Below are 17,001 nucleotides of genomic sequence, written 5' to 3'. Positions count from 1 at the left end.
AGAGGTGCTAGGGACGCGCTATTTTCCCTAGCATCTCGTTATTAGCACACCACCTCATTTAAATACAGAATCATGCGATCAGGAGAGGTGCCTGTGCGCGTGTCGAAAGAGTGGGCGCTTAACACAGAGTGCCCTCTCTCCCACATTTCTTACTGTATTGGCCTGTGATTGTGAGAGAGCGTGAGAGGGCCTGTGTGTGTGTATCCTCCTCCAATCTACAGTTTTAGGGTGACTGGAAACCTAAAATTCACAGCTATGGAAAACAGAGAATTTATTTTATCTTTATTAGTTTTAAATACTGGATCTGATGTATCTGGTGTTTTGAAATATTTTATTGGTGTTTGTTAATATTTCTAGACATTTTTGTATGTGCTTTATTTATTAAATTATTTTGTCAGATGCAAAAACGGTTTAAAGGTGGCTGGATAACTTTATTCAAGGTTATTCAGCTTGACATTTATCCCAGTGAACATCCCTGCTAACTTTAGCTGGATAAACTATCCATTTTATCCTTTTAGAAAACTGGCCTCTCAGGTATATTATAGAGGATACTGACGAGCTAGAACTGCGAGCCGAATGAGGCGGAATATACATTTTTAAACAACTGTTTCTCCGGTGTTGCACTGCATCGAGTCTGGCTTCTTGGGGTTTGCAGTTCAGTTTTGGTCTGCATATTCCGATTGCTTGCAATCAAGAGCCAAGGCTAGGGGAGGAGGCGTGATCAGTGTTTCATTCATTCCACCCTTAATGGGATGCAGTTGCAAATTGTTCAACCAAGGAGGGGGTGGAAAGCATAAGTAATTGCATTTGGCAAGCACAGACAGGTTACCTTGTTTTTGTATATTGCCTCTCTCCCCCCCCCCCCCCCCCCCAGAGGTTTACAGCATTTCTTAACTTTTTCAAGCTCAAGGAACACCTTAAATATGTTGTGTGGCACACCAGGCCTCCTCAGAGCAAGCAATGCAGATACGAAGGACTCCCATGGCCAAAAGAAGAGCTCACCAGTCTTTCTTCCAAATTTGAAAACCAGAGAGAAAGGGGGTCGACCTAGAAACCCATCACCGTGGACCAGCTCCATCTATATACAAGTGCAGGAGAAGGGACAAGTCCGTGTTGTGCAGGCAACTGGCTCAATTAGTTACCTTAACTGCTGCTTCTGGAAACCAGATCTCCTCCACTGCTGTGCACAACTGCGGGTTAAACTATGCACTCGGCCAAGTGCACCTTATTACATTGGCCAGTGAGGCTGGAGAGGCTCACAGGCAGCTCATGAAGGGGAAGATGAGGTGCCCTGGGCAATGTCTGCTACTCACAGCAGGGCCCAACTATTCATGAATGCCAGGTGTCTATTAATTACCCCACTCCAGGCCTCGTGCTGGCTCTAGAAAGGAGCTCCTACACGTTTAAGAGCCAGCACTGGTGTCTCTTGTTTCAGGGGCTGAGAGCAGAGGCCAGGTACTGGTTTGGATCTGAGTGACAGGCAGTGGTGACGTCTTTATGGCCCACCTCATCAGGTCTAATGGTACACTGGTTGGAAAACACTGGTTTAGAAGAGACTTGGGGTGGTGAATGCGATTTCTAATTTTTTGCTTAGTCACTCTCAGTGATCTTAGGAAACTTCAATGTACATTTTATTGCTGTAGATCAGGGTGTTCAGTTTTATGGCCAATTTAAATTTTGTTCAGATTATTACACATCGAGCAGGCCTTACCTTGGATCCTCTTTTTTTTTTTTTTTGCATCATGATTCTCTTTCCCTGTTACATTACGAGCTCAGTGTCTCTGAAGTTTTCTGGTCTGACCACTTAAGGATCTTCTTATCAAAAAGAGATCCTAAAGTATTTCAGTAAATAAGCTAGAACACAGACAATTTAGGATAACAAAAAAAGGGTTAATTGTGGATAATTTTGCAGAGGCCTTACTGATGAGTCACCCACACTTGATTGCCTTTCTTTACATGGAATGACTGGTGTTTGTCATCAGGAATTAATGATGGGCTTTTGATATTATTGCTCCTATAAGTAAATCGGTTAGTCAAAGCTGGATAATAGAGCACCTTGGTTTACAGAACAGCTCAGGATTTTAAAGACAGGGTTGACTTGAATGTAACTAGAGGAAATCTCATAATATAGAAGATAGAGTTGTATACATTGCACCTGAATGTTTGTAGCATTTACATTCTGAAAGCTTAATTGTTTTGCACCTCATTTAAAGAGCAGCAGTTACAACAGTATGTAGTAATTGCATGGGGGCTCCAAGAAAGCATGGATGTTGGGAATTTTATATGCACAACTACCAAAAGAAGATGAATCTCAACTGAGCAGAGTGGATGGGCCATGGCGTCTTTACCTGTTATCTACTGACTTACAAGCATGAAACCCATTGGTTACCACTCTCCAAATTTTTTTGCTTCCACACTCAGGCTGGCTCGCTTGGTCATCCTCCTCCTCTGTGGAACAGTAACACAAGCCTTACTGAAATCCAGGAAGCCCCTCTCCACTCTCCTGGCATGCTCATCCCAGAATTCCAGCAGATTGGTTGGGCAAGATCTGCTGGCTGTGAAATGCATTATTCTGTTTCTTCAGCACCCGCTCCAGGCCGGTGTCCATCCTTAATGTCAGATTCATGGGCCCTGTAACATTCTTCCTGCTCTTTAGCTCTTGGGATGGAGTCTCAGCTCTGATGTGTGTGCAATTCTAAGAGATTGAATTTACTTATCCCTTCCACACCCCTACCGAGAAATAGCACAGAAAACAGGTTTTTCCTTTTTTTTCTCCTCTTAACCACTGCTTTATTGTTCAAAAAGATAAAAAATGCTCCCCGAGAATCATAACTGCAGCTATGATTGAGATACTACACTTCAGCAGTAGTGGTGGCTGTGATTTTTTTTAAATGTTTTGTTCTTAAACACTTTACTAAGATATTTTCTTGCTTTACAAAGATGCTTTATAATATTCACACATTTCCACAACTCTCTTTGTGTGTCAAGGACTTTATAACCACTGCACATAACATTATCTTCTAGCCATTCGTGCTTTTGTCTCCAATCCCTGGCAACAGTACAATTCCAGGAACCCAAAGCTGTAACATTTAGCTGAATAACACAATTTATCCAGCTAAATGCAGAGTTTTCAATAGCCCTGGTATTTACCTGGCTAAAGATTAGCCGAGAAACTTATCTGGCTACCTCGGATACATTAGGAGTTAGCCAAATAAGTTTTTCAGCTAAACTTTAGCCATCCCCAGGAGCTGGTGTGAAGTCACCCGGGAACCTGCTTCTGCATAACTTTAGGCTTAACCAGCTATATTCAAAAGAATATCAGCGACACATTAAAAAAAAAAAAGGCCTGCCTCTACAGCCTTGACTCTCGTCCTGCCATGCGCGTTCCTAACTCGGGCTAGCAGACCCGGGTCCCCCCCACGCCCCAAGCTCCCTCCCAGTGATGGTGGAAAAACGTGGCCGGCAAAAGGCCTGAGGCGGCAGACCAACTTCCCCCTCCAAATATTTTACTGTGGAAGTGGGTGCCCCCTCTCCCCAAGCCGACCCCCATCATTATACCCCGACACTGCAAAGGCCAGTGGGGCCACTAGAATATGGCTCCTGCTAGCATCAGTTGTTGCCTCAACAGCAATGCTGATAGCAAACAGGAGGCCTATGGCCGCAGGGCCAGACAAAAAAAAAGAAAACAAAAAGTGTTGCTTAACTGGAATATAGCTGGTTAAGCTGAACGCTATCCAGCTACTTTTATAGCCAGAGCACTTTAAACCTAACCAGGGACATTCCAAAGATGGCTCCTCAGATTTAAAGTAATCTGCTATAGTGAACCAGATCACATTATTCGGGGATATTCAGCGGGACATTTATCCCACTGAATATCCAGCAGGATAAACATCCTTCTCAATACCCCTGAACTATAGCTGGATGACTTAATTTAACCGGCCATCTTTTGAATATCTGGATAACATTAGCTGGATACGTTGGGTCGTTAAGAACCACTGAAGCAATTTTGCCAAACATATAAAATCTTCCTATACTTTGCTTTCTATAGTTGGCATCATCCTTTCAAATGCTCCATGATGTCTAGGGTCCCAGGTCCTAATGTGTAGGACTCCCGAGGCAAGAGCAACAAGGCACATAATGCTTCCAGAAACCAACAAACAGTGCTTAAAAAAAAACCCTCTCCAATTTCAAGTAATTAGTGAATTATCTCAGGCATAAAAGCTGCGCATGACAATGCTGTACCTTCAGAGGGAGGATTTGGTCACATTATGAACAACTGGATACCTGAAACCATTGGTCTAGAGCAGGGGCTCTCCACCCACTCGTCAGGACACACCTAGCCAGTCAGGGTTTCAGGATATCCACTTTGATTATGCATGAGCTAAATTTGCATGCACTGCCTCCACTGTATGTAGCTCTCTCATATGCATATTCATTGCAGATATCTTGAAAACGTGACTGGCTGGGTGTGCCTCAAAGACTGGATCCATAGTGCTATAGATACTGCTGGAAGCAGCTGCCTACATATTTCTTACATTCCTATGCTTTTCTTGATTTTTCACCTCACCCTTTCTGTGATAAAGATCTATCTGCCTCACTCACCTCTTTCAATACTTTTAAAATTGTGTGTCCATTCATTACAGGAGGGATTCTATCTTCCCACCTGTTTTATCTGGCTTCATGGATGTTAAGATGTTAATTCTGATGCCAGCACTAAGCCCCCTCAGAGCTACAACTGCCTTGAAAAAATAGGGCTTTCTACAATTTAAAAAGGACATAACCCAAATAGCCCACAATTCAAATTTCAAGAGAGATTTACTTCCCTGTAACGTGAGAGGTCTTACAACACAGAATTACCTGCACACGAACAAGGGATGCCCATCTAGCACAAGCACAGACAACCTTACTGCACATGATTAAATAGCTTATGTATTGTTATAAAACCAGCTAGGAGAGTCAGGCACATTCAACCAGCCCCAGCTAACAGTAGTGAATTCCATGTAGACAGCATGGAAAAATGCAATACCAAACTCCACTTTAGTTGAAGGATTGCATGTTAGTGTGATTTAAAAAAAAAAAAAAAAAAGACATGCTTTCAGAATTAGAACTCTTAAGAATTTATCATCACTAAGGGCAATATTCAAAGGAATTGTCCGGCTACCTTGTGGACACAGACAAAACCTGAGATATGAAACTGGCTCCCTTATGTAAAAAGCATTACCTGCACAAAATTTAGCTGAATAAAGAGAGGCAGTGTGACTAAACCTTATCCAGCCAGCGTTTATATTCAGCATTAACAGTACACTAGTATTTCACTCCCCCCCCTCCCCCATATAGAGAGCAAAGACAAAGTTCTAGGCATTTGCATGGCGAAAATGTAATTGTCATACAGCGAATCCGCATCATCTGGCGAAGAAAGCATTACTCATGCTGCGTCCACACGCGACCAGACAGTTGAACAGTAGGAACACTGATTTGTTTTCATGTGCACATTTAATAAGAGAATTCTGAGACAGAGTTTGCACACTGAGTTACTCAGGTTGCTGGTGGTTTTCTCCTCTTCAGTTTGATGACCCCCATTCCTCTTCTCCCTCCCCCTCCTGTGCCAGGTCTCCTTCCTAGCATGGTGCTACCAGCCTGCGCTTGCGGATGCACTCCCAGATCCATTTGGGTGAGACCTGCTTCGCGTCCAGGGTCCCCTGGGTCTTGTCGCTCATCACGTGTGTCGCCGAGGACGTGTCAAACTCTTGCACCAGGTCCCCATCAAAAGCGATAAAGTAGCGCCGAATTTTGCTGAAGTCATCCAGAGAGGACGGCAGGTAGAGCCTCACCCCAGTGAATATATTCAGTAGAGTCTGTGAATTAAGAAAGGGACAGTGAGGAAGGAAGGAAAGAGGTCAGCATCCCTCCACAGAGATGGGATTAGGATCAGATTCAATATAAAACATTTAAACGACTCTCCAGAAAGTCACTGTAACGACAGCATCTTCATTTGATCCTGACCCACAGTATCTGCTCCGGATCTGTCCCCAACAGAGCACATTCAGGCTGATCTAGATGCAATGACAGCTGCTGAAATATTAAAAGAAGCGGTAGGAGGTTTGGAGGGATATCTGCCATACCCTTTCTTTCTAAGCAGTACATTCTGGTGCATGCACAAAGCACACAAGCTTGGAGAAGGAACTGACCTAGGTCTGTGTGCCCGAGAGAGACCTGGCGTACCCGACTGCATGGCTTTCCTTTGTTTAATCCAAGCCCCCTGACTCTGAGGTGATCTTGTCCTATTTCCACCACCCGGTGTTTCACCTTAAGAGACAGAAGGATCCCAGCTCATACCGATTATAGCTGCAATAGAATTTACCTCTAAGCCATCCTACAAACCAGGAACAGCAACCACCCTCCATGTAATCCATGTCCCATCTAAAATTTCAAATGAGAAAAAAAAAAAATCCACATTCCATGTGCAAACCTTTTCAGGTAGATTTAGAAGAGGAACTTCAGCAAGCACCTCAGCACCACATCTACACCCATGAAGGCAGGCAACAGACCAAGCATATCTCTCTTCTTCCTGGGCAGTCAGATTTTAGGACACTCAACCTCCACCCTTGGGAGTTTGCTCTTTCATTAAATAAAGTTAGTTTCTTCCCTTCCAGAAGAGCTAATCCACTTGTTTTTAAAAATTCCTGCTAGTAGCATGCCATGATGATGGAAATCCAGCCCTGCGTGCTCAGGGGATTTCCTTCCTAGAGGTAACAATCCCTGGTTACTGTACTGCACAAGAGGCTGCAGCAAGCATGAGGTGAAAGCTTAGCTTACGGTTTATTTAGAGACATGAAATGCAAGAGATGGAGCCAACAAAGTTATCGGCTAAAATAGGACAACAAAGGAGAAGTCATTGCACACAGACATAGCGCACAATGAGTATTTCCAATGTGGCTTTAACTGACTCAGGACTATTGGTTTTGAGGAAAGAGCTTTATATGCCTTACGCAGAGGCAGTCCAACAGCATCATACAGAATACAGGGATTTCTTGTGATCGATGAACAAGGCTTTTGACAAGAAAGGAAATCGCATTTCTAGATGACAAGCACCCAGTTACTCCTACAATTTAGGAGTTTCGTAAGTTTCTCTTCACCCTCCATGCAGACCTACTGCATCATATGTTGGATCTGTTCTGGAGCCACTTTAGTTTCATCATCTTCCTTATATCCCAAATTCCTCATTATGTAAAAGATTATGCAGATAGTGGAGTTACTTACCTGTAACATTGGTTCTCCGAGGACAGAAGGATGTTAGTCTTCATACATGGGTGACATCATCAGACGGAGCCTGGCGAAGAATTTTGATTTCAAAGCTACTAGAAGCTTTGAGCATGTCCCACTGGTCATGTGCCACCCTGGTCACTCTCCTGCATCCCATGCAGGGCCCCTCAGTCCATGATAAAGCTAAGACCTGGAGAAACCAACTTCAACAGGAGGGCAGGGGGGTTTTGTGAGACTGACTTCCTGCTGTTCTTGGAGAACCACTATTACAGGTAAGTAACCACCTTCTCCAAGGACAAACAGGATGGCTGTCCTCATACATGGGGAATCCCAAGCTATAGGCTGCCTCAAAAAAAAAAAAAGGAAAACCTAATCAAAAAACAGTGCCAATGGGCAAGAGTGTGTGGAGACAACAGACTATCTTAACATTCTAGGTTTTCTCCCCCAACCCCTCTTCCACCCAGCGGCAGTCTGGACCAAAGGGCAGGCCTTAGGAGGTATGAAATAGGGTTCTACATATCAAAGAGGCTCCATAGGAAAGACTAGCTAAAATAAACTCATTGCCACGTCGGGAGCCCATGTTGAAACAGTAGTGAGATGAACATGGGGAGAAAATGTCATGCCAGAACTTTGCTACAGATGCCACCATGGCTCCAAAATTGTGAGCCTTGACATGTCCCATCAGACTCAGGCCTGCCTGGGTATAACAGAAGGGGATACAATCTGCTAGCCAAATGAAAACAGATCATCTGATGGAATATCTGATGGCTCCAGACAGAATTACTACAGCTCTCTTGTAATCTAAATTGCAATGACAATCCATCTTTGTAGACTGAAACAACCGTTGGCAGAGATCTAGGGTATGTGCATAAACTTTATATAAGGTGGATAAGTTACTGTGGCCTACAGTTCCCTGAATCTGCGTGCCAAGTGACCCACTACCCAAATAATGACCTTCCATGTCAGGTACTTCTGCTCACAACAGTCTAGAAGCTTCCATCTGCTGGGTGCGAAACTACACTGAGGTTCATTAATACAGTGAGAGGCATCTACTGAAGCCAGCCGCACATGAAATGGAAAACCAAAGGCTGTATAGAGATGGATGTACCATGTTAAACGCCAAATACATTGAGGCAAACTCCAAGCTGGATCTCAAATCCGACTCAGAGATTAAGAAAGTACCCCAGCAGTTTCTGTGTAAAACAGGGGAAAAGATTTTTCTATCACACCACACAGCAAAACTCCTCTACTTCAAAACTCTAGGATTTATTCTGGAAGTCCTTCCAGGAAGCTAGAAGAATTCAAGACATCAGCAGACAGATTCAGGGTTTGCAAGGCTACCCTTTTGATGCCTAGGCTATAAGAACCCAATTACCAATGCTGGGCATAGCAGTCCTTCATCCTGAGCAATTAGCACTGGGGAATCCCCTGTCTCAATGGGTCTTCGGTGGACGTCTCACAAAGGAGAACAAACCAAATTATCTCAGCCAATAGAGAGCTATGAGGGTCATAGTTCCCTGTTCATTGCTGAGTTTCTGTAAGGTCTTGCAACCAGAGGAATTGGAGGATACAGAAGGCATCAATTCCATCCTAAAGTGAAGGTATTCAAGGTTAGTTGCCCTGGGCTCTTCTCCTGTAACAGAAGCTCAGGGACTTGTCCCAAGAAGAGACAAACAGAACTACAAGTGTGCACCCCCTGCAATAGTCTATCCAGGGGACCATTTAAGGGTTCCAGTCTACCCACCAGGAGTCACCTCGCCTATCAGATTTATGGCTCAGAGGACCAGTCTATGAGAGATGGCGCAGTGCCATATCTGGATAGTTTACTGCCATAGGAAGTACGATCCTATTCCTCCCTACTTGTTAATGTAGAACATAGCTACCCTGAATGTCTGTTTGGGTGAGACCAAATTTGTCAGCCAATCAAACCCTGAAAGTCTTCTGTGCAAACCTTGGGTTCACTGACTTTTCAACTGTAAAGCCGTGCCAAAGGAGTACTCTGTACAGATGAATCTCTAAGAATCAACAACTCTGATATATCTCCTGCTGATATCTGCTAACACGTTATTACCTCTTCGCAGCAGATATCAACCTGTAACTTATCTCTTACAGAAGGGCTTTTGCTCTAATTGCATCTAGTAGAGCTCCTATAAATTGTGATTATAGTTCATAATTTAATATCACAATTCATGATTACACTTAAAAAATTAAAAAATAAGTGTACAATATTGCAGGGGCATTAATAATAAAACAAATTTATTTATTTAAAAAAAGATTATTTATCCACATACGTGTTCATTTGTAGCGGATTACATCAGAACTTACATAATTAAAATAGTATAGCAATAAGCACAAACAATATATCATGCCAATAGAATATGAATAGATAAATTTCAAAGCAGGATGTTTTCTTAATTTACAGAATTAAAAAAATTTGTTTTTTTAAATTTAGCCTCCATCAATGCTTGTTTGAACATAAAAGATTTAAGAGCTTTCTTGAAGGATTTAACACCGGCAGGTGGCATGCCACCCTGGGGGAGAGCATTTCTAGTTCAGAATATACAATTATTTTATAGGAGTTGATGTACAGCTGTGATTATTTTATATTGCACTCTAAAGCTTGTGAAAAATCTTCAGAGGGATCTAAAACGTTTATGGGAAGCCAATGTAAAGTTGAGAGAACTGTTGTGATGTGCACATGCATTTTTGTTCCTGTTAATAGCCATGCCGCTGTATTTTGGGCAATAAAGAACAATAAAACCAAGAAATTCAAATATCTGACTAGTAAAACCATACACATCAGGATCAATAAAAAGCAACTATTTGCAAACTCTCAGTAATAAGCCTGTTTAAATACCCAAGTATTATAAACCTTTTCAAAATTGTAGGCAGCTTTGCTTCAGTCAAAGCTTTAATAGAATTTCATTCCAAAATAAAAGTGCTAAATAGCTGAAAGACTTGCATACATTCTCTATTCTAATATTTGTGGATGATGGAATAACCAGGAGTGCCTGCTGGGATGATCATAAAATTGAGATGACGGCCTAACAGAAACATAGTAAAATAGTAACAAAGACATGTCAGCAGAAAAGAACCAAAATAGCCCATCCAGTCTGCCCAGCAAGCTTCTTATGATAGTATCTGCCATGCTATGCAGGTTACCCCATGTTTCTCTTAAGGGTCGCAACTGCTGCTCCGTGTAGTTAACCCCAAGCCTTACGATAATCCATAAAAATTTACCGCTAGCAAAACTTTTACTGGGTGATTAACTTTTTTGAAAATTCAGACAGTGCTGCTTGATGTTCTTAGCTTATTGACTTGGATGTAGAAGCAGTCCTGTGTTTTTCCCCTAATGTCTGTACATCAGGTCCCCAGACTGTAAAAGTCAGGGCCCTCGTTGATTGTAGTCTGAATCCAAATTCCCTTTTTCCCATAGCCGTTGAAGCAGAGAGTAATGTTGGAGTTGGATCACAAGCATCAAGGCTTACTGGTTAAGGGGAGTAAAAGTCGCACCAGCAAATTATCCCCATACTGTAAAAGTCGGGACCCTCATTGGTTGCTATCTGAATCAATTTACCCTTTTGCCCCTGCTGTTAAAAGCAGAGAGCAATGTTGGCGTTGCATCAACAGTATCAAGGCTTATTGGTTAAAGGTAGTAACAGTCGCACCAGCAAGATTACCCCCACCCCCCATGCACTCTTTTCTTCATTACCATCCTCTAGCCTTTAGGGATCCACAGCGTTTATCCCATGCCACTTTGAATTCTTTGAGTGTTTTTATCTTTACCACCTCCTCCAGAAGGGCATTCCAAGCATCTACCACCCTCTCCGAGAGTTGGTTCTGAGATGTCCGCTCTGGAGTTTCATTTTGTGACCCCTAGTTTTACTGATTTCTTTCCAATGGAAAAGGTTGGACATTTGTACATCATTAAAACCTTTCAGGTATCTGAAGGTATGTATCATATATCCCCTGCATATCATCTCTTCCAGGGTATACATATATTCAGATCCTGCAGCGTCTCCTCATAGGTCTTCCGATACTGATCCCACATTTTGGTTGCCCTTCTCTGGACTGCCTCCATCCTGTGTCTATCCCTTTTGAGATAAGGGCTTCAGAAATGAACACTGTACTCAAGGTGAGGCCTCACCAAGGACCTGTACAAGGGCATTATCACCTTTTTCTTGCAGGTTATTCCTCTCTCTATGCAGCCCAGCATTCTTCTGGCTTTAGCTATCGCCTTGTCTCACTGCTTGGCCATCTTCAGATCACCAGACACTATTACCCCAAGATCCCGCTTCTTGGTCCATGCACATCAGTCTTTCACCCCAGATGCATGACTCTGCACTTCTTCGCATTGAATCCCGGCTGCCAAATCTTCAACCACTCTTCAAGCTTTTGTAAATCACTTTCCATTCTCTATTCATTCAGGTGTGTCCACCTTGTTTCAGATCTTAGTATCATCCTCAAAGAGACAAACTTTACCTTCTATCCCTTCCGCAATGCTGCTCACAAAGCTATTGAACAGAACTGATCTCAATACCAATCCCTGTGGCACTCCACTTAACAGACAGCTGTGAGACTGTCTCCTGCAGCTTGTCCCCAAAGAGGTCATCACCTTTGCATGAAAGATCGTCCAACTTCTCGTGAACATCTTCCCAGATGGCACTTGCTCTCAATCAGGCCATCCTCCAGGCCCCTATAACCACTGCCGATGTATGGACTGACATTTGGAAGGCTTCATTTATTATCCTGAGGAGGTGCCGTAACCCTTCCTCCATGTCCATGAAGGGTTGAAGTAGTGCCGCATCCGCAGAATCGCTCTGGAAATGGGGCCTGATCGATTGCAAACACTCAGAGATACTGAGTGATATAGAGCTGGTGTTGCTGGATTTTTGCATTCAGCATGGCTGCTTGGAAGGCCTTCTTCGCGAACTTGGCAAGCAGTGGTTGCCCCGTCCTGGCGGCACTTTGGAATGGAGCCTGGATTTGTCGTCTTCATGGCTGATTCAACCACAGTGAAGGCATGTGGTAACTACATAGCACTATAGTACGGCAACTTCCTCATCTGAAACTTCAGGTCTGTTTTCCTGGACGTTGGAAGTCCTGAGAAGGGGGGACTCCCAGGTTTTCTCCATGATCACATCCAGGACAGAAGCGCTGTAGGCTTGGACGGGACCTTGAAGTTTTTAGGATGCCAAGGACTACTGCTCTAGGGTCTGGTTTCTTCTTTATTTCCACCATAAGCAGAGATCCCACCTTTTCTATAAACTTAAGAGTAAGAGAGGTCCCTCAGGCGGGTCGGACGGCTCTGGGGGCTCCTCAGGCGGGTCGGACGGAATGCTCGTAGAAGGCAGGGGAGTCAGGCGGTTCCGAGCTCGACTGTGGCTATGATGGTGGGTGAGAAACCCTTTCTTCCTGGGGGCCATGCGGTCGAGGCAGGGATTCATCCCGTGGGGACAACTCCCCCGAGGGGCTTGGAGGTGGATGCTTCACAGTCCCTGTTTCCAGCGATGTGAAGAAATTGCTGAAAATGTCTGTGATCTGGGACATCACCTTGGAGGCTAGGCCACCTTCTGCTGTGGTATGTCAGTCCTTTGATGTGGTAGCAGTGGTGGTAGAATGAGGATGCCTGCCCTGGGCCAACTGAGTTTTCTTGGCCCCTGTTAGTACCACAGCTAGGAGGAGGTTTGTTGCGGCCCCTCTTTTATGATGAGTTCCTGGCTCCATCGCACTAAATAGAGGCTCCTGAAGCTGGGGTGAACGTCTTTTCCTTTGGGAGACTGACAACAGATCGGCGAATACTTTCTGCGAAGATGTGGAAGAACCCTTCACAACAAGGGAGAGTCCAGTGGCGTTCCCATATTGGAAAACCCCATTTCATTTAGCTCTTCCGTCGTGAACACACACTGAGGGTCTAGTCTTGTTTTTTGCATTGACACAGGCTTAGTTTGAGAAGCTTTGCATCGTTCGGAGTCACCTCACATCGTTTGGTCCGACGCATGCATTGTCTGCATCGTGGGCTTAGATGCTGAGTTGTGGGGTTGCGTCGATGCTTGGTCAGTGGGCAGGTGCGTCAATGCGTGCTTCGATGCATCCGCATGTCTGGATCAGTTGACTGACACTTGCGTCGGATCTTTATGGCATGGAGCGTCAGTCTTGCTCTGTTGCAATGTGTTCTTTGACGCATCTGCGTCGGCATCACGACTGCTTGTCGACGCTGGCTTTGGTGTCTGGCCGGACAGAGCGTCTCCCGACGTCCAGTGCTTTTGTGGGTTGTGGGGGACAGAAAGCGTCAGGGGCCTCTGACCCATTTGGTTTTGCTTACCCTGTGGCCCCAGGGAGGAAGCCATTTTCTTCTTCGCTGGTTTGTCTACATTTGGTCCCGGGGAGGAGTGGGAGGAATGGCACTCCGACACCCAGTCCCCAGGCAAATATAGCAGTAGATATGTCCATCATAACTTTACCGCACTGGCAATACTTGAAGCCAGGCGGTTTAGGTGTGCTTTTTTTTTTTTTTTAGAAACTGAGGAGAAGAGAGAAAATCTGTGTGACTGGCAGCGCGTAAAAATCAGACTGAGAAGATGAAGATCGCATGGGAAGATGTGCGCTGCCACACAGAGCCAAAGCTCTGTAATCGCTGAGAGCAGCTCTGCCTAGAGGCCATCAGAGGAGGTCCCAGATAGCATGGCTAATGCAGCCCTATTGACGGGAAATTACTGCTATTTAGGGCTGTACATATGAGAGATGAGGAGAAAAATAGAAATGAAATAAAAATACTACAGTCTTACATGAGAGATCCGCACTCCCTTCAGCACTTCCCCATATTACAGCAATAAATACTCCCTCTCCCACACTTCCAGCAGGGCTCCCCATACGCGAGATACGCCCTCCTTGCCATAGTCCTCAGATAGATTCTTCACGCATATCCAGCATAGCTCTCTGCTTCAACAGCAGGGAGAATGAAGAAAAGTGGAACTATATACAGACAACAACCAACAAGGACTGAATTACATAGTCTGGGTAAACAAATAAGCATGGGTGTAGCTTGCTTATTGCGGAGGCTACTACCCCTAACTAATTAAGCTAGATATTTCACTTAGATGCAGTTTCAACACTGCTCTCTATATTAATGGTGGGGGTGGAAGGGAAATAGAACCAGAAGGTTACTAAGAGCCAAGAGTAACAGATAAGTATGAGAAAAAAAAAGTGTGAAACTTGCTGGGCAGACTGGATGGGCCGTTTGGTCTTCTTCTGCTGTCATTTCTATGTTTCTATGATAGCTCTTTCCTCTGCCTAAGTACACTAAAAAATCTTAGTCCTTGCTCTAAACTGAATGTGTGATTAATAAAAGGAAGAGAAAAGCACAGTTGGATTAAATGTGGTGCCCCAAGCCAGTATTTGAACATCCTTACCTTTGGCGATGAAACAGACTGCAAACTGCTGTGGTTATTGTTGGGACCTGGATCTGAACTTCTTGCCTAGGACAGACAACATACACGCAATTAGGCACTGGCAATGACAAGCCAAAGAAAGAGGCACAACAATATTTAACAGATGTCTTTTGTGACATCACATTCAATATACATCACAGTGAGTGTGATATCATTTGTAACCCACTTCCAACAGACTGCATCAGGGTTTCAAAAGAAAGGCCTCAAGAAACTAAGAATAGCTTTGAAGTAAAACTTACTTGACAGAGGATGAATAGTACTTCACAATACATGGATTTCTAGTCAAGAAATAAAATAAGTGAGAATTCAAGCAGTAAGTTCATAACACCCACCTAGCCCCTTAACTGCATGAAATCACCAGATTAATCTGTCTAAAAAATTAAACAGATGACAAGTTGCTAAACAAAAGTGATGTGTGTGTTGATAATGAAATATGTCTGAGTGGAATTAAGGTGCCTGCCCTGGGGTGTAAGGACATGAATTTCTGAATGGCTTTGGGAGAAATCAAAACTGTGAGCACATGTTCCTACCACCTAAGATAATGAGATTAAGGTATTTGATCATATTAATTACAAAAATGGCCAGATGTAGTATGTCATCTGCATAAATTTTGAACTGGACATCCAATGCAGATAGCAAATGACAAAGGGGCAGCAGACAGAGAGAATTGGAGATCGTGAAGATCCCCAAGGGGAACCAAAAGGAGTAATAATCTGAAGAGTGTGAGCCAATGTTGATTTGTTGAATGCGGTTTGATAAACAGCTAGTAAACCAATTGAATACTATGGAAGAGATGCCTATTGATTCTAAGCTGGATAGAAGGATTCAGTGATGAAGAGTATCGAAAGCTGCAGAAATATCTAAAAAGACTAGGATGAAATCTGTGTTTGAATCGAACCCTCGAAGTATGGTATCAAATGATGATAGAAGTAAGGTTTCAGTAGAATAACCTTTACAGAACCTATGTTGGTTAGAATGTAGTATGTCATGATCGGAAAGATAGTCTGTGAGTTGATGTAATGCAACGGATTCAATAAGCTTGGAAAGACATGTATGTGAAGCAATTGGTCTTAGGTTGTTAAAGTCCAGATAGTCTTGAGATTTGTTCTTTAAAACTGGAAGGATCGAAGTCTGTTTTAAATTATCTGGAAAAATACCTGATGATATTCTTGATGGATTGGGATATGTAGGTAGGCCTTGGATAGTTCCAGGGAGGTTAAGAACTCTCCCGATTGTATGACCATTATCAAAGAGCTTAGGGTTTCCATGCAGAAATGAATCACTCATGGATGTCAGTCGACGTTCTTGAGGTCCAGGATGGGGCGAAAGGAACCTTCCCTTCTTGGGTACGATGAAATAGATGGAATAATGCCCCGTATTTTCCTGGGGCGCAGGTACTGGGATTATAGCCCTTATCCTGAGGATCCTTAACAGGATAGTCCCCACTTCCTGCTTCTTGTACTGGGAGTGGCAAGGAGATATCATGAATATGCCCCAAGGAGTGCTGCGAAAATCTAGCGCATATCCTTCTCATATGACCTCCAGTACCCATTTGTCCGAAGTGATCTCGACCCACCGTTGGTAGGAGTGTGTGTGTGTGTGTGTGTGTGTGTGTGTGTGTGTGTGTCAGGACGAACCTGAACTCAAACCTGCCCCTCTCTTGGGCTGTCTGCTCCAAAAGGACAGAGACCTCCCAAAGGACCAAGACCTCTAAAATGTCGAGTTTCTGTAGGGGTGAAAGCGTTGGGGGCCCCTGGATCGACCGCTCATAGGTGAGGGGTACTGTAACTGCTTTCTCTTATCTTCTGGTAGCCAGGGAACTGGAGATTCGCCCCATTTAGTGGCCAGCTTTTTCAATTCACTTCCGAAGAGGTATGATCCTTTAAAGGAGATTTACCTTGGAGGTTGTGAGATTTACCTTGGAGGTTGCGACTGCTGACCAATTCTGCAGCCATAGCTGTCTTTTGGCCACCACCACTGAAGCAACTTCTCTGGCCAAGGTACAGACTAGGTCCGAGCCCACGTCAACTAAAAAGGCAGTGGAGGGTTCCATAACTGCTCTGGAATTCGCCCCTAAGTCATCCACCTCCCGAGAGAGGAGCAGGCATGAACGAGCTACTAGGGCACAACAAGAAGCAATCTGTAAGGTCATTGCTATCGTGTCAAAGGCCTGTTTAAGGATGGACTCCATCTGTCTATCGTGTGCATCCCTTAAGGCTGCTCCTCTCTTCACTGAGATAGTTGTTCACTTAGAGATGACACAGACCAGCGCATCTACTTTAGGAAA

General features: G+C 44.0%; 1 protein-coding gene across 1 annotated transcript in view; it reads right to left on the bottom strand.

Annotated features, from left to right (window-relative positions):
- Window positions 1-5,060: 5,060 nt before the first annotated feature.
- The window catches only part of LIG3 (DNA ligase 3), a 232,372-nt gene continuing 220,431 nt past the window's right edge, over window positions 5,061-17,001 (bottom strand). The window contains exons 20-21 of the mRNA XM_029613143.1: window positions 14,676-14,741; window positions 5,061-5,855 (exon numbers count right to left, since the gene is read on the bottom strand). Coding sequence (XP_029469003.1) covers window positions 5,619-5,855; window positions 14,676-14,741 — 303 coding nt within the window. The 3' untranslated portion in view covers window positions 5,061-5,618. The remainder of the gene's footprint in view (window positions 5,856-14,675; window positions 14,742-17,001) is intronic.

Source organism: Rhinatrema bivittatum, chromosome 8, assembly GCF_901001135.1.
Source record: "Rhinatrema bivittatum chromosome 8, aRhiBiv1.1, whole genome shotgun sequence".
NCBI classification, from domain to species: domain Eukaryota; kingdom Metazoa; phylum Chordata; class Amphibia; order Gymnophiona; family Rhinatrematidae; genus Rhinatrema; species Rhinatrema bivittatum.
The sequence above is the reverse complement of the archived record's forward strand: the minus strand, read 5'-3'. Positions and strand labels throughout refer to the sequence as shown.